The sequence below is a fragment of the Vigna umbellata genome, chromosome 5 (assembly GCF_029865625.1).
Source record: "Vigna umbellata cultivar VRB3 chromosome 5, Vumbellata_1.0, whole genome shotgun sequence".
Lineage (NCBI taxonomy): Eukaryota > Viridiplantae > Streptophyta > Magnoliopsida > Fabales > Fabaceae > Vigna > Vigna umbellata.
In genome coordinates, this window is record NC_142169.1 from 40798041 (window position 1) to 40820134 (window position 22094).

A 22094-nucleotide genomic window follows, 5' to 3' on the forward strand; every position below is an offset into this window, starting at 1 on the left:
CGAGTTCATACAATTCCTAACATTCCTAGTAATTAGTTCTTAAAGTGCAGGAGCTTAAAGGCAACCAATATGCTATTGGGAGAAATTCCCCGGATCTAGATTTCCCCGTACGTTCCCGTATCGACCAAATCAATAATCATGGCAATGAATGAGTTAAACAAAGCAAGCAATAAGCAAAGAGGAAAAACCCTAGCTAAAGATGAAAGAAAGCATATATCTTAATATAAGACGTTAAAACACAAATTCCATATATGAGAGTTTCACAAGACTACATTGATTCCCCAACAACAATACAAGGTTTAGTTCACCATATTCATGGTGAAACTAGATGAACAATAATGAAAGAATGAAAGATAGAACCCTAGAAAGAGGAGAAGGTAGCCTGAGCATCCAAGATCTTCCTTCAAGGGGTGGAAAAGAGAGTGTTTGCTTCGTCTATGCCAAAGATACAAACCCTAGGACGTCCTAAAGCTTATATACTATTCTAAAATTACAGAAAATTAGGCCCAAGCCCATAAGTGTGCCGCTCAGCGGTAAAGTACCGCTCAGCGGTAAGTGCGTGAGTTGTTTTCCTCCCCTCAGCGGCCTTTTCACCCCTCAACGGAGCCAACATGGGTTTCTGAGTGCCGCTCAGCGGTAAACTGCCGCTGAGCGGTACTTACGGCTTCTCCTTTTGCACTTTTTGATGTCTTTTCTGATTCCATCTCTATCCTTCTTCAGTTCTTTCACCAAATTCACCTTAAAACCTGCATAAAACACTGAAATCAAGCATAAACCTGTCCAGCTCTCTTATTTCTAAAAATATGACCAAAAGCATGATTTCAAGCTAGTTTCTAAGTCTTAAAGGTTGCTTTTGGTATCAATTTTAAGCATAAAAATAACAGTTTTTCAACTGTTATCACCTATCACCAATGCTGAACCTCACTCCAATTTAAATGCAGCCGTGAGTGCCGCTTCTCTAGAAGAAATGAATGGCCCAAAACCGTGACACCACCTGCTCCTATTCAAGTTCCCTTCAAAAAATGAAATTCACACCTCCTATCAGTTTAGCTTAAAATAAAATTGATGTCACATTTCTCTTGAAGTCCCAAAAGGTTATCCAAAATTTCCCTACAATTAATAATGTAAATAATTAGTCTCAAATAATTGAAATTAATTAAAATAAGAATTTCTGGTCAAATTAAGCACAATTAGCAAAAATGAGAAAATACTGGACAATTAAGCACACTTCCTGAATTAAATCTGGTACAATAAACTAAGTGAAGTCAAGAAAATATTGACTCATCAAGGCGCTTAGCGCCACTTCCTCGAGTCGCACCACACCTGCTTGCCTTTTGAGCTGACCCTGAGCGTTATATGATTCGGCACGCCGCCTAGGCGCCCTAAGTGGGGCGCTGAGCGCCAATTTCATGGGCTTGGACCCGTTTTCTATTATTTTTATGTTCTATTTAAGGACTTGGACGTCCTAGGAATTGTATCTTTTGACAGAAGAGGCGCAAAAACACACCCTTTGACCCCTCGGAGGCAGATTTGGATGCAGAAGCTCTTATCTTCAACTTCTAGGGTTTTATCTTTCATTCTTTTCCATTATTCATCTAGTTTCACCATGCCAATGGTGAACTAAATTCTATTTGTTGTTTGGGAATGATGTAAGCCTTTGTAAACTCTCATGTATTGAATTGATTCTTAATTATATATGCTTCTTTCATTAATTGTTAGGGTAATTCTTCTTCACTCAATGCTTGCTTTGTTTAACTCATTCATTAGCATGATGTATGATTTGCATGAGTACCGGAAGGTATCTTATAATTCAGTTCTGGAGAATTATTCCCATAAGCAGTAGTGCTCAGTAATGGGGGTATGAGTTCTGGTTGTCTTAAGCTACTGATCGTAATGCAGAATTAATTGTTAGGGATGCAAGGAATTGTGACCTAGTAATTAAGGATAGGCTTTCTTCGCCGAGGAATCGGGTTTTAAGTATTTTAGATAGTGACATTGACATTAATGAAGAAGTAGAATCCGTATATACATGAGAGAAAACTAGATGAAATCTAACCCCAACAACATATTCATCCCATAATATCAAATTCATTCGTTCATCTCTACACTTTTGTCCAATTCATCAAGTTGCATGCATATTTACTTTGTTGTATTTGCATTTTAAATTTTTCAAGTCTTATTTAATCAAGAAATCACATAACTGTTTAGGTCGTGAGTCTCTTGGGAAACGATACTTGTTCTTACCATGTTTATTACTTGATACGATTCGATACACTTGCCGGAGTCTTAACACTTATGCAATGAACAAAACCATACAACAGTGTTTAACCACACCTAAAAAATGTCAAAAACAAAATACTAAGAACAAACCACTTCACACCATCAAAAATTGACATTTCAATTAATATACTTGATTTACCTGTAACATGTAATCCAACAACATAAATGTTGGTTGAACCTTTTCCTTTCTTGAATGCTATGGAAGCATTGCATAAACTATCTATCGAATACTGATATACTAAATTACCCCTACTTTACTTACCCATATACATTAAGTCATCAATAATGTTAAAAAGAATGAGAAATATTGTTTTGCTACAATTAGGCAATAAAACTTCAGATATCCCTAACAAAATATGCAAGCTACAAAAATGTGATAAAGAAAAGTTTTCTTGTTCTTGCAAAAAAAATTCATATATCACATTAACATCAACATTTCCAACACCAAAGTAATTCCTACATTCACTAAGTACCTCAACCCCATTTAAATCAATTTTTTCTCCAACTAAACTCAATTCCTTAAATTCTACAATTTTCTCTCCGAAACAAAACTCACCCCTCGAGTCAACCCATCTAACACATAACTCATTCAAGAGACTCCTACTAATCTTAACATTCTCATGCAACTCTAAAAACACCCAAATGGTGTCCTCTGAATAAAGCTCCTCTGCTTCGGAGTCAATCTTCGATTCAAAGCATCAACTAACTTTGTTTTGAAAGAATGTCGAACACACAACTGCATTAAAAATAAACTTATCACGTCATAACAATGCAAAAAGGAAATAATAGAAAAGAAAATGAGAAAGGGGAAAATGAAAAGAGGAAAGGAAAAAGGGGAAAGGGAAAAGACAAAAGGGAATATTGGAAATACCTTGCTCCCATCACCAAAGTCAGCGAAGTTTTCCATTTTGCAACCCACAACACAAAATAACAGAAAATGAGAGAGATGTCTTGCCGGTGAATGTTGAATCGAAAAAACAAACCACCCAACGAAGGAGGACTACGTCTTGACGCCGATGATTGTGAAAGAAACAGAAAAAGGGACATCGGAGAGGTTGATTCGTCGGAGAAGTCACCGCACATAGAGAGAAAGGAGAGATAATATAGAGATGAAGAAGTAGAGATGGAGAAGGTTTGAAACGAAAATTAAAAAGGGGAAAGGAAGAACGAGTTTTGAAACGAAAATGAAAAATAAAATCAGAGAAATGAAGTCGACATCCCTTTTTACCACTTGAAAAAATAATTAAAACGTCAATATCTTTTTGACACGTTGCGTTAACCTATCACCGTCCATAGTTTATATTTGCGATTGAATTAAGAACTAAAATCTACTTAAAATATTTATTTAAGTTTTGACCGTGACTGAAAATGAGTCATTGAATATTTTTATTTTTCAACTGGATTAACAACCAAAATTACCAACTGGATTAAAAACCACGTATTTGTAGACAAAATATTTAATGCAATTTTTGTGCTTAATGAAGTAGGGCAAATGTCCATTTCGATATATTACAAATTTCATTTTGTCCTTTGTATTTTATTTGTAATAAATAAAAAATACATAATTGTTAAAGTGGACTTGTCTGTAATAAATTTTCTATATGTGTATCTATAGATATTTATCCTTTGTTTATCAACTAGTCTCTAATGTGAATCTCAATTTTTTAGTTATTTTTCTTATTTAATGTTTTCTGTTATTCACATATTGACTTAAGGTTAGAACGTGATTTACAGATATAACATCATCCAATATTATACTTAACTTTTATAATAATCAATATCTCCATTCAAACTTAAAGAAACAAAAAGACAACTTCTCTAAAGAGAGTTGCATCCAAAAACAAACAATTATAAGTAAAAAATACATAAAATTAATTATTCATCAACCACTAATAAAAACAAAGACTAATGGTTGAACAATTTATTAAACATTAGAAATTACATATAACATGTAAAGCTTGCATTCAACAAGTTCAATACGAATACATAGTTTATATTTCTTTATAGAAATAGTTCTTGAAAAGCTGCATATGTTCCACTTGAAAGTGTAGAACCAGAATAACAGAGCCATCACCATCTGGACTTTGGGTAATCACTGCCCTCTCTTGTCTAACCACACCTGCCAGACCTACATACACAGGCTTTCCCCAACCAAAATCTGCTTCATGCATTGGCATACTCAGCCAACTTGTAATACGTAAGTTAGGGTTCCCAAAAAACAATACATCCTTGCCTTCATTTGCTCCATAGTACAAAGTTCTCGCTTTATTCACATGATCCTGACTTCTAATCACATCTATCTGTAAAAAAAAAAAAATATTATTTATACAATTTCGTTTCATATGTTATTGAATCCCTTTTAATTTAATTAATTTATTTATTTTCATGGCATTTTATTTTCAATTTTTTCACGTCAAAATAAGAAGAAAATTCTGTCAAACTATAAAAGAAGTGTGAAAGAAAGAGATATAAAACTGATCCTACATACCTGTGCGCATATAAACTCATGTGTAATCATTTCAACAGATTCCCTTATTTTCTGGGCAACATGAGCCAAAGGACTTGATAAGATTTCTCCAACGCGTGATGATGCTGATACTATGGACAAAGCATTACCAATGTAATTCCTAGGAAGAGGTGGAATGAGTCTATTGCGAATATCACCACTGAACCGAAGCAGCGTTGGTTGATTCTCATCTAATCCACGAGCCTTAGATGCACATTTCCACACATGTGCAGCAATAGCCTCAAATCTGCTATAAGGTCTTGACCCTTTCGTTGATTTATCAGCATTCGCCTTGTTCTTCAACTTCCCCACTTGTTCTGCTGTCAGCTTCAACGTAGTGGCATTTACCCTCTTGTTTCTCTCAACAGTGTTGTCACTTCTTCCTAATATGAGAGGCATAGGCTTGAACTCTTGGTGATCAAAGCGTGAGGTTGATGGAGGAACAGTGAATTTTAGCACAGTTCGATCCAGAAAGGGCATTTCATGGGGCTCTAATGTGTCTCCACGAGCCAACTTTGCCCATGAATTGATGAAGTGAATGGCAGAAATACCATCAAACAAAAGATGAGATACAGCAACTCCAATGGAAAACGCTTCATCACCAAGGAAGCTTGTTACTTGCACTAGTAACAAGGGAAGTTCCTCAATGAAGGTGTTTGTGTAATTGACTGTTGGAACCAAGTCATTGGCGGATTCACCCAAAAAGTCACCATAATAGTTCACTGTTTTTGTGGATTCTGCTTCAATCAACACCGCTCCTTTTGCATTACAATCCAATTCCCATCTGCCACCTTCTTCTAACCTTCTCAATCTACCAGCAACTGGATAGTAATGCGACAAAATCTTGCTAAGAGAGTTTCTCATCTGTTCAACTAATGCGTCATGGTTGTGCTGTGCATGGAAAACGTAGATGGTCTGTGTATGGCACAGACGCGCCACTTGATCGATATCAGAGAGCCATTGAATACCTCCTGGAGTTGGTTGATTCGGAACTACTGTGTAAGACGCTTTGATGGTTACCATTTTTGTGAAATGTTTCTATTAACACTCACAAATGGAAATGAACTTATAAAATCTTCTTATATTTAAAGTAGAATGTGGCATTGGATGGCCTCTGTAGTTGGTTCATTTATATTTCACTTTTATTGCATTTAAATAGTTAACAATAAATCCTTATAAATTATATCTTTACATTTACATAATTAAATAAATTAAAAAAATCTCCATTTATTTCAAATATATTATTTACAATAAATAAACTGATTATTCATCATAAAATTATTACAAAAAATTTATTTTTTCTATTTTTTTACGTCACTTCTTTTCATATTATTTCACCTACTAATTTTTTTTCAAATGATTACACCGACTAATTACCTTTTTCAAAAGTTACCCTAAAATATTAATTTTACTATAAAAATATACATTCGTAAAATTTAATTCAAAACAAATCTCTTAAATCATCACATACTTTATTCTTATTTTACTGCACATTTATTAGTAATTTTATTTTTGAAAAAAACAAAACTTTGACTCACTTATTTTATTATTAACTTTTATTTATATAGCCTATAAGTTTAAATTATTTAATGTCTAATTTTAACTATAATCAAACACTTATTTATTGCTAATCTTCTATAATCATCCACATCAAAATTATTAACTTCAATTATTTAACCAAATATAAATGTATTTTTCAAATTTTTTTTAAATACAAGATTTATAAAAGATTACAAAAAAAAACAAAAAACTTATTCAAAACTGAATTGCCCAAAAATCAAATTTCGTCTAACATCCAAGTGAAAAAAAATCGATAAAAGGTTCATATTCAACTTTTCAGAAACCAATGACAACCAACGACGACAAACTTTCACCTAACCACCAGAGCGATAGTTTCAACCACCAATAGTAACTAGTGATGACAAAGAAATAAAGCAATGAATGGAACAAGCACATAACCAAATAAAATGAAGCACATATAAAGTGAAACGAAAACAAGAAGAAACGAAAAGAAGGAAAAAAGAGAGAAACTGAAGTGTGAAAGAAGATTTGAAGAAGGACCATGATATTTTAATAACTTCTTTTTAGTAACTTTTTGACAACAGATTATTTATTATTATTTTATTGGTCCGTATATTTGAAACGGATCAATCACAAGCTACCACATAGATTGTTGTAAAAGAATTATCAAAATAAGTTGTTAAAGAAACACTTTTCTTTAAAAAATAATAGGGTTAAATATGTTTTTAGTCCCTAAACTATTGGCCATTTCTGGTTTTCGTCCCTCTTTCAAAGTAAGGTACAATTTGATCCTCATTCTTTTCGAAACGTTCGTTTTAGTCCTCGGAATTTTGGTTTTAGTCCTCATTTTGTTGATAATGAGGACCAAATTTTTAAACGGTGTTAGTTTTCGAGGACTAAAACGAACGTTTTCGAAAAGAATGAGGACCAAATTGTACCTTACTTTGAAAGAGGGACGAAAACCAGAAACGACCAATAGTTTAGGGACTAAAAACATATTTAACCCAAAATAATATCAAATATTTCATACCAATTACAGTGACTAATGGTATAGAAAAAATTTCTCCAAATCGATAAAAAAAGCTTTGTCATTGGATTATTTTTATACTAGTTTTAAGTCTAATAAGTATAAAAAATAATTTTTTAATCAATTATAAATATAATCTATATAGAAAAATTTATAATTTATTATATTACTTTTTATACCATAATTTTGAATCCAATCGATATATAAAAATTTCTCATAATCACGGTACTCTTACCACACCACTTTTTATATATAATAAATCATTATAAAAAATATATTTTACACTAATTCCAAAAACCGAACTTTTTGTGAACTAAAAATGAATTACCTGTATAAATATTGTTCACAATGTAATATATATCTAGTATATATAAAAGATGCTATACTATTTGAGAAAATAAAAATTCAAAATCATCCACATAAATATTTGACAACCTCAAAAGCAAAAATTATAGAAACGTGGTAAGACTTGAGCCACACAATTGTTATCAATTGTATCTGCGGTACGATGTTGACTGTATACTGTACATGTGGACCAAATTCTGGGACGATGAAAATTTATATTAAAATAAAATATTTTCTGAGAAATATACACATGCTAAATTAATGTGTGATGATTGTCGTTTGCACGTAGTAGGTGGCATTAAATTTAGTTAGTTGATTACCATTTATTGACAGCTCTATTGCTTTGCAACACACAAAAAAGGAATCAACTTATAAGAATTCACTTTTATTACAGCTTACAATTTACAGTTTTTTTCTTTTGATACTGTCCGCGTCGATCAACAACATTCACAATTACATTCAAAATAATTACATTTAAATAATTAACACTAAATTCTTATAAATTATATCTTTCATTTAAATAACTAAATAAAATAAAAAATATCACCATTTATTTCAAATATATTATTTGCAATAAATTAAACTATTTATCTTATTCTTTATAAAATTATTACAACAAAACTATAATACTAAAAGTTAAATCTTCTATGATATTATAGGAAACAAAAGAGAAAGACAAAGTCTTTCTGTACCAGATGATCCTGGACGATCCCAGACAAAATACATGGGACGTTCAGCATGACTCGCGCACTCAGACCAGACGGGCATGATAGATAGGTCTGCAGAGGTGATTAAGGTAAAACACTGATTCGAAGATTGAGCTCTGGATTTGACCATGATTAGGTCCTGCTAATCCGGGCCCCACGATCAAAACTATAAATACAGGTCAAAGATAAGAGGTAGATAGATTCATTTGCACATTTATTACAATATTAAAACAACCGATCGGACCTTTTACTGACTTAACCATCGGAGCACTTTTGACAGGTACCCTCCTAGGCGTACAGGACAGACAGACAGGGACAAGCAGAAGGAAAGATCATGAAGAGACCAAACGGATGTTGCCGAAAACCCACGGATTTAGGTGACTCGACCCCATACAGGAACACTTTCAAAAAGAAGATAATAAATATAACTAAATTATCCTATAATAAAATTATATCTTTATTCTGCACTAGATCAACCACTACCTCATTTGCTTATATTATTTATGGTGATTATTGTAAAAAAAACACACACAGAAAAAGTAACACAAAAGAAAGCATATAAGGTAATGTGCAAAAAAAAATATTCATAAAATAGGAATATAGATGTGTTCACACATAACTCATTCATAACAACAATCATATCAATAGAAAGTTTTAGACTAGACTTAATGATTGAGATACATATATTGATATCAAATTTTTGTGAGTTATGCACTTGTGGTGACCTCTACTATAAAGTCATTGTTAATAGGTTTCACCTTACCATACACAAGGTTAGTCACTATCTTTCTGACTTTGACTTCTCCTAGTGAGTATATTATTGCTCTACGATAACCAAGTCAGTAGCTCTTTCACTTTGGTTTCGCCTAGCGAACATATTCTTGCTTAGCGAGTCTACATAATTATGTAGAACATTATTCTATAGATTTATGTCATTCTAGCCTTGTCAAACTATTCAATAGCTATTACAGGTGCCAAAACATGCCAAATTTCAAATTACACTACCTTCACTAATTCAAACAATATCATCTGCAATACCAATCAGGTAACTGTTAACACTTCGACAAGTGTACCGAATCGTATCAAGTAATAATAAATGGTAAGACCAAGTATCGTTTCTCAAGAGACTCACGACACTAAACAGTTATGTGATTATCCAACTAATTAAGACTCTAAAGAATAAATTTTGGGGTTTTTGAATGCAAATGCAATAAAAATAAACATGAATGCAATTTGATTAATTGAGGCTAAACACAAGAATGAATGAATGAAGTTGACGATATTGTTGTTGGGTTTGAGATTTCACCTAGTTTACTCTGATGCATATATGAATTTGTCTTCTTCATTAATGTTAATGCCACTTTCTAATTTACCTTAAACCCGATGTCTCGGTGAATAAAGCCTAATCCTAATTACTAGTTGACAATGTCTTGTCTCCCTAGCAATTAATCATGCATTACATTCGCACAAAAGCTTAGAGGCAACCAACCCTCTTATCCCTATGTCTAAATAATATTGCTTTTGGGAGAATTTCCCCAGTTCTAGATTTTCCCCTATGTGTCCATAGTGACAAAATCAATGATCATGCAATTGAATGAGTTAACCAAAGCATGTATAGAGTGTAGAGGAAAAACCTTAACAATTAATGAAGTAAAGAATATATAATCAATAATCAATTCAATACATGAGAGTTTACAAAGGTTACATCAATCCTCAACAATAATGGAGGTTTAGTTCACCATAGATATGGTGAAACTAGATGAACAATGGAATGAAAGGATGGAAGAGATAGAAAAACCCTAGAAAGAGAAGAGGAGACTCCCGTATCCCCAAATCTGCCCCCAAGGGGTGAAAAGTGTGTTTCTGTGCTTAAGCCATCAAAAGATACAATCCCTAGGACGTGCAAGTCCTTAAATAGAACTAAAAAATAACAGAAAACAGGTCCAAGCCCACGAAACTGGCGCTCAGCGCCCAAAAAGGCCTCTGAACGGTAACTACGGCACTAAACTAGTGCTCAACGCTACTTTTCTGCACTCTGGTTGACTTTTCTGCATACTGGTTGAATTTTCTGCACTGGTTGACTTTTCTGCATTCTGGTTGACTTTTTTGCATTCCAACTCTTTCATACTTTAACTCTTCTTTCAAATCATTCCAATAACCTACAAAATCAAGGGAATTTAGTGATAAAATCATCAAGTATAACCTCACTCTCTGATTCACAAAACTAAAGCAAAAACATAAGTTCAAGCAAGCTTCTAAGTCAAAAAGGGTGTTTTTAATATCAAAATTAAGTATAAAATAACGGTTTTTCAACCGTTATCAGTAACATTTCCAATTTCATCATACAATTCAAGTAAGCCAAATTAAAATCCTAATTTCTATTCCACACATTATACTCAATCACACAACTCAATTATACTGGCAAAACACCATACAACCATACAATTAGAAAATACAAGTAGTGTTGTCAAAATGGGTTGTAACCTGCGTGCCAACTCGGCCCACCACGGGTTTGAGCCGGGTTGGGTTTGAAAAAAATGTAATGTTTTTTATGCGGGTTAGTTTCCAACCTAGCTCACTTAGAATCCGACTCATCCAGGTTGAACCCGTGGTGAACGGGGTTGGCTCACCATCCCACCTAATTAATTTAATTATTTATTATTTTGTTTTTCAATATTATTAGTGAGCATTTTTTTATTATATTGTAGATTGGGATAAAAAAATATGTTTCAAGAGAAAAAAATATTATAGATTTATCTATTCAAGACTATAATATTATAAATGGACAAATTATATAAAAATGATCAATATTAAAAACTTATTTGTTCGCCTTTTGTGCTTGTTTTTGGATTACGCTTGGATTGTACGATATATTTTTTTATTTTGAATTTTCTTTGGAGTTTATTATTATTTTAGAGTGAAATTTATTTAGATTTGAATTAAAAAAATTATATGTTTTTTTATTTTAAAAAAATTATAATTAAGTGAGCTAGTGAGCCAACCCGTTTAACTCACCAACTCGTGATGGATCGGGTCGGGTTCAAATTTTTTAACTCGTTAATAAATGAACCGGGTTGGGTTGGCTCACTAAGTGACTAACCCATGGTGAGCCGAGCCGGATGGAGTCGGATTACCTGTTTTGACAGCTCTAAGTACAAGGTATTAATCACATAAAAATTGTACAATTAGCTTCCCATACCTAAAAAGATAAATGTAATTACTCTAAAGAATCTCAAATATATTTTTAAATAACAAACACATTTATAAAAACTCTATTTATATTTTAACTTTTATTAAAATAATCAAATTTCACCGTTATAAAATACAGTGTCGTGTCCGTAGATAATCCATAAATAATATTGTCTTATTTATTGATTTATATTACGTACAAATTTTAACTGTAAAAAATGAATGATTATAACATATTTTTTTTATATTTACTAACACTTAAAACTAAAAATATCAAAAGATATAAAAATTTAAATATTAATATAAAACGTTGAAATTATTTAACAGAAATTAAATTACAAAATTATATTTAGTTAGTTTTAAAATTTATAAATGAAACTATATTAAAATTTAAGGTATAAATAAATTTCAATGTCACAATTTAGTAATTTTAAACATATTTAAGTTTTTTCATTTTGTCTTTTATTTTCATTTAATTCCATCAAGCAGAGGTGGATAGAATTTTAGACACCACTCGCTGTCGATCACCGTAGAGGAAAAAGAAAATTTCGGACCTAACACGTTTTCAATTTTATTTCTCCGTCTACTATATAGCATATTGTATTTTATATTTAATGAAATAATATAATTGAAAATTTAGTTCGAATTTAATTCTTAATAAACAGAATTGTATACTGGTTTTTGTATTCTTTTAACTTTTAATATATATATATATATATATATTTAATCGAAAATTAAAATGTAATCATGCAATATTTACTTAATTGGACAAGTAATGAATGAAATAAATTAATCTTCTAAAAATATATATATACATTAAGAAAATGTTTACACATAAATATAAATAGACAAATAAAAATAAATACTTAAAAAAATTATATATTAATTGTGACACCCGGCACTGACAAGAGGGCGTGACGCCGGTGCATGAGGCATGGTGCAAGGGGCACTGACAAGGAGCGGTTCCTGGCAAGACTTCCAGTGGAAGGGACATATGGATGAATCGAACATACACCGGAATGAGAAGGATCTAGAGACTGTATAGGTATGAGACTATACAGTTGAAGGATAGCTTAAAAGGATTGATTTGGCTACTCATATCACCAAAATGCATTTGCTTTTCGGTAGCCTAAGTCATAAAAACTCCATGGTTAAACGTGTTTAGTGAGGACAAAGCACACTGAAAAGCCTCGTGATGATCTGTGGGGACAGTCGATGGTCACTGTGAGTTACATTAATATTTAAAAATGATACAAATAAATAATTACACACATACACACGTGTGTGTATATATATATATATATATATATATATATATATATATATATATATATATATATGAATATGTACAAAACACAAATTTGAAAAATACTAATATTTATTTACATTTTTATTTAGTTTTCTGATTAAGTTTAAAACTATGTAATTTAAATAAATATAAAATACAATATATTAAAAAATAAAATTAAAACTGTGTTAATGGGTGAACAATTGACCACCTCAAACAGAACATATACAATCGTGGTTCACAACCTCAGAATACATGGAAACGTGGTGAACACTTCAACCACAAAATTGCAATCATATTTTCTGTGTAGTGTTCACTCTCGAAAAGATTTGGTAACGGTTTTCTATGAAAATTTATAATAAAATAAATATATTTAAAAGATATACATATGAATTTTTATGGGTTACTTTTATTTAGGTTAAATATATATTATTTTTTTTAATATATTTGATTTGAAATTAAATTTTTTCATTGCTAATAAAGTCTCAAACTTTAAACTTTAAAGATAAATAAATATAATTTTATTCAACTGCATTAATATTTTTTAACATATCAAACAGTAGTCGATCTTAATCACTAGTAAATAAACGGCTTTATAACTCGTGCGTTACACATCGGTTTTAAAAAACCGAAGCGTATAAAAAAGCGGTGGCAATTTTGTAATTCTGGCGACACTATATGCCTCGGTTCAATTTGAACTGATGCCTAAGGGGTATACTACCTCGGTTCTCTGACCAACCGAGACCAAAAACCCTGCTGAATCAGACTTTTCACCTGACAGCTTTTTTGAAACAAGTCTACTTCCTCGGTTCTCTGACCAACCGAGGCAAAAAACTCTGATAGCTTTTTCGAAATAGGCCTACTGCCTCGGTTCTCTGACCAACCGAGGTAGTATGTCCTGTCAGAAACTGATTCTGAACATTTCAAATCTATCTTGTCAACCTCTATTACCTCGGTTCCATTTTAACCGATGTCATAGGCCCTTTATGCCTCAGTTTAGGCGCGAACCGAGGCCTATAGTTAGTAGATATTTTCAAATTTTTCATTTTCAATTTTATTTTGAATTTTTTTTGGAAGGTTTATGCATCAGTTATTTTTATAACCGAGGTAATAACCTCTTTGATAGTTAAATTCCACAAGCGTAAACACAGTAAGCACATTTTCAGTCTTTCTTCTTCTTCTTCTTCCGCTAGAGAACACGAACTGCTGCTTCCAATCTCACCCAAACAGTTTGTCGCTCCGCCACCACTACCTCCACCACTGGTCATCGTCGCTGCCTCCACCATTGGTCGTCGTCTCCTCCGCTTCATCCTCATCGGCGTCGTCGCCTTCATCCTCCTAGTCCTCTTCCTTGTCTTCCTCATATGGGTCATCCTTCGCGCTACCAAGCTCCGCTTCACTCTCCAAGACGCCACTCTCTTCACCTTCAACCTCTCTTCCCCCATCCCCAACACTCTCTCTCACCATGCAGGTCACCCTATCCGCCCACAACCCTAACTCCTGCATCAGTGTCTACTAACATGCACTCCACCTCTACGCCTTCTACCGTAGCCAGCAGATCTCCCTCCCCACCGTCGTCCCCGACACCTACCAGAGCGACTTCACCGTCAATCGCCCTTTTTCTGAATAGGCAAAAGTCCCCATTTTTTTTAGAAAAAGCATCTACCGCCTCGGTTCGAATCCAATCGAGGTAAAAGAGCCCCACATACTGCCTCGGTTCAAAATCGAGGCAAAAGGGCTACCTCTTTTTACCTCGTCTGTATATACCTCGGTTCATGAACCAATGTGTATAGACGAAAATAACCGGTGTCGTTTCCTTTTACTGCACTAGTGAATATTTGAATTATTTACATTGTTAAACACAATTAAGCTTAAATGTCAATCTAGAATATCGTTTAATATATAAATTTTTTTATTATATCTATTAGTTTTAACGTTTGGATTCAAAAATATATTAAAATTTAAAATAAACACAAAAAAAATATAATTTTGTGTCTAAGTTTACGAATGACAAACATTTTTTTTAAGTTAGGCTTGAAGCCAAATATAACTTCTAATGTAAATATGTTAAATTAATTTTTGTTACTAGAGATAAATCTAACACACTCCAATAACATTGTCATTGAAGCGATCAAATTAATACTATTTAACTATAACAACTTTAATATTGCTTAGATAATAGTCAAAAGATTAGTAAAGATTAAGTGACCTCTAAGTTGTCTCTCAACGAACACACAATTGATTCTTAACATATTAGTTATTACAAAAACTATACAAAAAAGGTTAATAAAATAAAAATAATAAAGAAGATAAAGGTAAATAAAATAAATAAAAGATTCAATAACAAAAGATAGAAAGAAATAAAATTTTAAAAAGTTTTAAAAAGATAAAAACAATGATAAAGAGAATATGTTGATTCCACATATTTTTCAAAATAGGATTCATCATTAGTTATCTAAAGATTATTGTTCAATTAATTTTTGTCTCCGATTCTTAAATTAATCCATGTAAATTCTCAAATAGTTTGTTGTCATTTTCACTATTAATCAAAAGTACATTCTCAATTAGAAGCAAGAACTTTGTAGATTAATCATAGTAAATTTAACAAAATTACATTCTCAATTAAATATTATTGTGCCTAATTATGTCTATTTTTTTACCTCTATATCAAGTAAAAAGTTGATTAATTCTTGTTAAAATTTTTAATTTTAATCAAAGTACGTTCTCAATTATTGGAAAAACTCATTCAATCACATGAAAGTTTCTAAATTTAATCAAATTAGATTATCAATTAAAATAAAAAAAAAACCCTTATGTTGATAGGGGAGCAATGTAAACCCAATCCCTTGTGTGTTTTGTTTTTTATGATGACAACAACAAAAATGCTTTTATATGTTTCTTGCACAACACTAAAATGTTTTTGATATGCATATCTGCATTTACATGTTTGCGTGTGCTTGAACTAGTTGGTTTGCATACTTACTATGGTCATACATGTGTTTACATCTGTAGTATGCATACTCATGGTTTTAGATGACAAAACCACTTGCCAAAGCATATTTGTATGAAGTAATCGATTATAGTGTTTATGTAATCAATTAGTCTTGTTAGATATCAGCAAAATGCTTAATTGTAGAAAATTGCAAGTTTTAACCGATTACATTATATGCATAATCGATTAAAACTCTTGCCTTTGCCAACATCTTTTTATTGAATGCTGTGATGTGTTTTGTGGAGAAAAAGTTTTCAAAATTGCTTAAGTGTAATACTTAACCGATTACATAATTTCCTTAATCGGTTAAATCTAGTATCCATTGAAAACTGTTTTAATGATAAGATTTAATTTTCATAATGAACATATTTTCAAATGTTTTGACTTACAATATATGTGCAATCGATTACATTATTTTCTTAATCTGTTAAATCTATTTTAATGTAAATCTAGCATAACACTATTAAAAGCATAACCGATTACATTAATTTCGTAATCAATTAAAATGCGTCAGTATTTCAAAACAACACACTAAATATACATTTTTATAACTAACATTTGATTGAGTTTTGAATTGCAGAAAGCATCCAAGAATCATCTTGAAGAATCAAGGATTAAATCTGGGTTGAGACATCAAGACTGTGTCAAGATTTGTGCTCAAAGGTTTCTGATCATATCTGCACTACTAGAGTGTCTATTGTGAAGATCAAGTTTATCTTTTTCAATCTGTAGATTGAGTTTCTGTGTGTTTGTGCCAGAGGAGAGAATTGTGTGTGTTCTCATTCAAAGTTGGGATTGGTCTCAAGGTTTTTCTTAGAGTTGGGATTGCTCTAAGGTTACAGGAAGTTGGGATTGCTTTCTGGGTTGTGAGAGTGTAAGGGAGTTCACCTCTTTTTTGCTGTAATTGAGTTTGAGTAGGGAAGGAGGGTGAATTGAGGGGTAGTCTCTGTATACTTGCTTGTAAACTCAATCATTATAGTTGTATCCTTCAACTAAGGTTGTTGAAGAAGACTGGATGTAGGCTTGGCCGTACTAGTATAGAAATATGTGTTGGTTTTTCTATCCCTTAAACTCTTTTACTGCATTATTGTTTTTATTGTCTTGCGTGTTAAAAATCATTCTAAAGATTTCATAAAAGATAGTAAAAGAAAGTATTTTCATTAAAAACCAATTCACCCCCTCTTGGTAAGAGAAATAGGCCTAACATTTCTTACAATTGACATCACAGCTGGTTTTTTGAAAATTACTCGAAAAATAATCAATTGGATTTTCTATGTAATCGATTAAATTTGATCCTGATGACCTCTATTTCTCAAACCTCTCGAGAAGGTGCTTCCAAAAATGGACCCCTCTGTTTGTAGGAGAAAACTATCCCTTTTGGAAAATTAGAATGAGAAATTTCTTAGAATCTGTTGATAAAGGTATTTGGGATGTTGTTATTAATGGACCTTTTGAGCCTACAAAAGTTGTTGATGGAAAAACTGTTTAAAGAATTTTTCCAAGTGGAACCAGAATGAAAATAAAAGATCATAGCATGATATTAAGGCTAGAAATATTATTTCATCTGCACGTACTATTGATGAGTTTTTCAGGGTATCAACATGTAAAAGTGCAAAAGAATGTGAGATGTTCTTGAGGTAACTTATGAAGGAACCGATGAAGTGAAGAGGGCCAGGAAGAATTCTCTCATTCAGGAATATGAGATCTTTCGGATGAAGCCTGGAGAAAACATTTATGACATCCAAAAGAGGTTCACACACATCGTTAATAATCTCATTACACTTGGAAATTCATTTGAGAAGGAGGAGATTAACATCAAGATCCTAAAGAGTTTGAATTAAAGTTGGCAATCTCAATTTAATTCTAAGCTAAAATGCTGATGTGACAAGTGAAGAATGACGTGACAGCTCTTTAATGTCCCAAAATATATTTTCAAAAATTCCCCTACAATTAAAATTGACAATAATTAGCCTCAAATAATTCAAATTAATTAAAATAAGAATTTATGGTCAAATTAAGCACAATTAGCAAAAATGGGGAAATAATGGGCATTCAAGCACAATTCCCTAATTAAATCTAGTACAATAAGGTAAGTGAAGTCAAGAAAATATTGACTCATCAAAATATACCACACTTAGTCTTTTGCACTCCTGGGCAAAATCAAGACGCAAATAAAGGAATAGACAAAGAAAACACAGATTTACAAAGTCCTGAAGGAATCTGGACAAAAACAAAAAGACTCACAAACAGATTTACAAAGCCCTGAAGGAATCTGGACAAAGAAAAGGAGTAGACAATATCAAACACAGAAAGAACAAAAGAAACTAGATACTCATGGTGATCATCCAAGCAATTCCAAACATGGCAAAATAATCAATCAGCTCAAGAGGTGAATCAAAAGTAACAAAACCTCACATATGCACTATCACTATTTCTCTCAAGTGTCTAGGGTAAACAAGTTCAACTCAATGCACTCAAGAAAGCAAGCAACAAACAGACTTGGCAAGCCTCTAATATCACCCAAAACATATGCATGTTCAAATCAAAAGGTCTGTTCATGGTTATAATAAGGCCAAGGACAAGGGAGGATAAAATATGGATGAGAAGCTACAAATAAAAAAGAATAGAGGAGCAATGCAGAATAAGCGAAAATACAATCAAATAATACCCAAAACCTCTAATTCAATCCTCTTCTTGACTCCATTATTCAAAACTTTTTATTTTTCTCATTTTTTTCTATTTTTTTTCTTTTGTCTCTTTTCTTTTCTCTATTTTTTTAGAACACAACTAACTGTAAGATACAAAATACACAACTTATTTTCAACAACACCAAGAAGAGGAACTAACTAGCCAATTCATCAGAATCCCAAGGAGTCCACACTTGTTCCCAAAACAATTCCAAAGCTCCAAAATTCCCTAAGGTTTAGGTAATCATGGTTTTTCACTTAAGGCTAATGTATGAGCTTCAAAACAAAGAAAAGGGCAAAGCATAGGCTCAAAGGGGCTATCAAATGATCAAAACAAGGTAGGCTTATTTGGCTAGAGAGGCTCAAGAACAAAATTGCCTTTATCACTTCCAAACATGCATATCAATCAAGAATTATCAACAAGAGTCAAGCCAAGGCATATGTGCAATTAATCAAGAGACATATCACACACAAGAAAGAATATCAAGTGGCTTAAATTCTCACACAGGGTATCTTTGTCACAATCAATTCAACCTCTCAAACATCATAATCATCTTCCAAGCATAAAAAAACAAGGATTTCAAATCAATCATAGTATCAATGAAGTGAAGGACACATCTACATCCTAAACAAAGTCCAGAAATCAAGAGAATCATGCAAAATTATACACAAGATACAACATAAACAACCCAAAAAACAAAACCTAAACAAAGAAAAACTCTCCCAATAGACCACACTTCAACTATACAATGTCCTTAGTGTGCCACAAACATCAAATCAACAATCACAACAGTTAAAAGAAATAGACAAAGTGCAATAAAAGTGAGAAAGGAAGGAGAAAAGAAAACTCTCTAAGTTAGAGGGAAAGAGACGCGGGGTCGACCAAAGACGTCTCCTCCACCACTGCATCCAACAAAGAAGGATTGTTGAGGAAAGGCTTCAGTCTGTGATCATTAACCTTGAAGCTTTTAGCTATGGATGGACTTTGGATTTCAACTGTACCATAAGGATAAACATTAGTCACAACAAAAGGTCTAATCCACTTTGATCTTAACTTACTCCCCACGAGTCTGAGCCTAAAGTTATACAATAAAACCTACTAGTCAACCTCGAAGTCCTTTCTAACAATTGAACTATCATGGAACTTCTTTGTCCTTTCCTTGCAGAACTTTGAGTTCTCATAGGCCTCCAATCGGATCTCATCCAATTCATTATGTTTCAACTTTCTTTCCTCTCTAGGTTGATCCATGGAGAAGTTGCAAGACTTAACAGCCAAGTATGGCCGATGCTCAATCTCCACTGGTAAGTGACATGCCTTTCCAAAGACAACCCGATAAGGAGACATGATAGAAGCAACCTCCACCTTCAAGAATGGAGTGGCTCCTCAGTTCAGAAGTGGCAGCGAAATGGAGAATGGATGGAGATGCGACGATGCACGGAAGGTGTTTGATGAAATGTCTGGCAGAGTTTTGGATGTGGTGTGAAGTGAGTTATAACTTAGACGACCTTCCAAAGGGGAAGGGAGCTAGAGAGAGATAAGCTAAATCAGCTATCAACAATGAACTTGAGAGAATGGCTGGATTTCAGTAGCATTTCATTATCAAACTCAAGTTAAGTTCTATACAGGATGAAGCTCTCTTTTATAGAGTAAGAGAAGCATGGTTATCAATCTAAAATGTGCATGAAGCTACTGCAATGTGCTGATGAAAGTGAGCAGCGTGAGTTGTATGTTTCACGTGGACAACATGGAGAATGTGCTTCAAAGAGGGGAAGCTACGGTTGGTGTGTTCCATGTGGTAAATGTGCTTCATGATTGGCATGTGTTCCACATGTCAAATGTGCTCCAAAGAAGAGGCTTCACGACTTAACTTGTCTCCTTTGTACTCTCTTGATTGGTGAGCTTCTTATGATGTGCAAGCATACTTTGCCACCTTTATTTGTGTCCTACAAAACAAGGTAAAAGTATTTAGTTTAAGGAGAATCTATCTAAGACTTAGATAAGGAAATAGCTTTAGAAGTCTTTATTCTACTTCCCTTTCTTTAGTCTTAGTTTAAGTTGATACTTCTTTTGGATGGGAAGTCCCTAAAGGGGTTGCCATCATTCCCTCCCTCTTCAAAAATGATTTGTCCTCAAATCGGGAAGAAAGAAAGAAGCATAACTTTGGTTTTTTTGTTCCTCCGGGATCAAAAATATATCTACAAAAGATAGCAAAAACGAGTATGATGAAGAAGATGTAAGCAAAGATAAGAAGACAAAAGAAAAGTCTTGTATTTTTGAAAAAGATTTTAAAAAATTTAGGTTTGGAAAAATGGAAAATTCTATTGTCCCAAGTTATTGGATTTTTATCTTGAGTTACTTGTTTACACAAGGGTAACATTAACTCATGTTTTGAATTGCCATATTTTGAAAAGGATTGCACAGAATATGGGATGGTAATTGATTTAAAAGAAAAATGAATAATGGAAGAGTGCACAATAATTGGAAAAGAAGTAAAGAATGAGAACCCTTCCCTTTTAGGTTCCATGGTAATGGTAAGAATAGGAGTTTCCATCATTAGCAAGAGTTGCTTCTCTTTACTTTCCTCTTCTTTCTTCTTTTCTTCTTTTCTTCCTCTATTTTCTTTTCCTCTTCTCTTCTCTCTCTTTTCTCTTTTTCTTCTCTTATTTCTTCTTCTCTTCTCTCTCTTTCTTCTCTCTCTCTTCTCTTCTCTCTCTCTTTCTTGTCTCTCTTCTTCCTTTTTCTCTTCTTCTTGCCTTTGTTCCTCCTTTTGTCTCTCAACATCTCTTTTTAGTTTTAATTCTCTTTGCTTAGCTTGCAGCTCCTTAAGGTTAATCTTAAATTCTAGTTCTCTAATAAGGAAACCATTGTCATTTAAGCTTTCAAGAAATTTTTTTCCATCTTCAATGTAAGCTCTTAAGAATTGGAGGTTTCTCTTAATATGTGAAGGCACAAACTCGTTTCTCATGCAAGATTTTAATTCATACCAATCACAAATGGGAGATTTTCTACCTATCCTAACATGATATTGTCTCTCATCCCACCACTCTCTTGCATGCATTTCAAATCTAGATGTGTAGAGACTAAGGACATAATATTCACTATTGCTAGAATGGAAATAGGATTTAGGTTTACTTTTTCTAGCAATAAATGGATGCATGTCATTAATGTCTTTTTCCCAAGCTAGGTATGTTAATGCACCAATATCCGCACCAGAGTATGGAATATTTGCTTTAGCTTGTTTATACAATTCATCCTCAATCCGATCAAATTCATGAAAGGAACAAGTCCTTCTTCTAGCTTCATCAAGTTTTCTTTTAATTTCTTTGAAACTAATGGATTGATCAAAACTAGAAGACGAAGATGACCTATATGAACAAGAAGACGGATAGGAAGTATAACAAGACATCAAAAACTTTTTTAGATTTTTGTGAAGGATTTCTAGAAAGATTCTAGAGGTAAAATGAACCAAATAACTCCAGGAAGGAGAGGTGAGTCACAAATGGACAAGCTTAAGAACCTTGTCCTTCCTAGCTAGAGTGTCTTTGGTTGTT

At 32.8% G+C, this 22094-nt stretch overlaps 1 protein-coding gene and 1 long non-coding RNA gene across 2 annotated transcripts; both read right to left on the reverse strand.

Annotated features, from left to right (window-relative positions):
• Positions 1-2654: 2654 nt before the first annotated feature.
• On the reverse strand, positions 2655-3477 carry LOC148198353 (uncharacterized). Its single transcript, XR_015779960.1, has 2 exons — positions 3152-3477; positions 2655-3016 (listed from the first exon to the last, which is right to left on the reverse strand). It is a non-coding gene; the product is annotated as an uncharacterized LOC148198353 (long non-coding RNA).
• Positions 3478-4173: 696 nt separating this feature from the next.
• Positions 4174-5880, reverse strand: LOC148198354 (spermidine hydroxycinnamoyl transferase-like). Its single transcript, XM_088115211.1, has 2 exons — positions 4769-5880; positions 4174-4580 (listed from the first exon to the last, which is right to left on the reverse strand). The coding sequence occupies exons 1-2, from the start codon at positions 5807-5809 to the stop codon at positions 4272-4274; spliced, it is 1350 nt and encodes a 449-aa protein (XP_087971337.1). The 5' UTR covers positions 5810-5880; the 3' UTR covers positions 4174-4271.
• Positions 5881-22094: the final 16214 nt, after the last annotated feature.

What these genes read in the sequence shown, in the direction of transcription:
- LOC148198354 (XM_088115211.1), bottom strand. Translation starts at nt 5,809, where the DNA reads ATGGTAACCATCAAAGCGTCTTACACAGTAGTTCCGAATCAACCAACT. An exon ending in ATGAGTTTATATGCGCACAG is followed by an intron (nt 4,581 to 4,768) that starts GTATGTAGGATC and finishes TTTTTTTTACAG; the next exon opens with ATAGATGTGATTAGAAGTCA.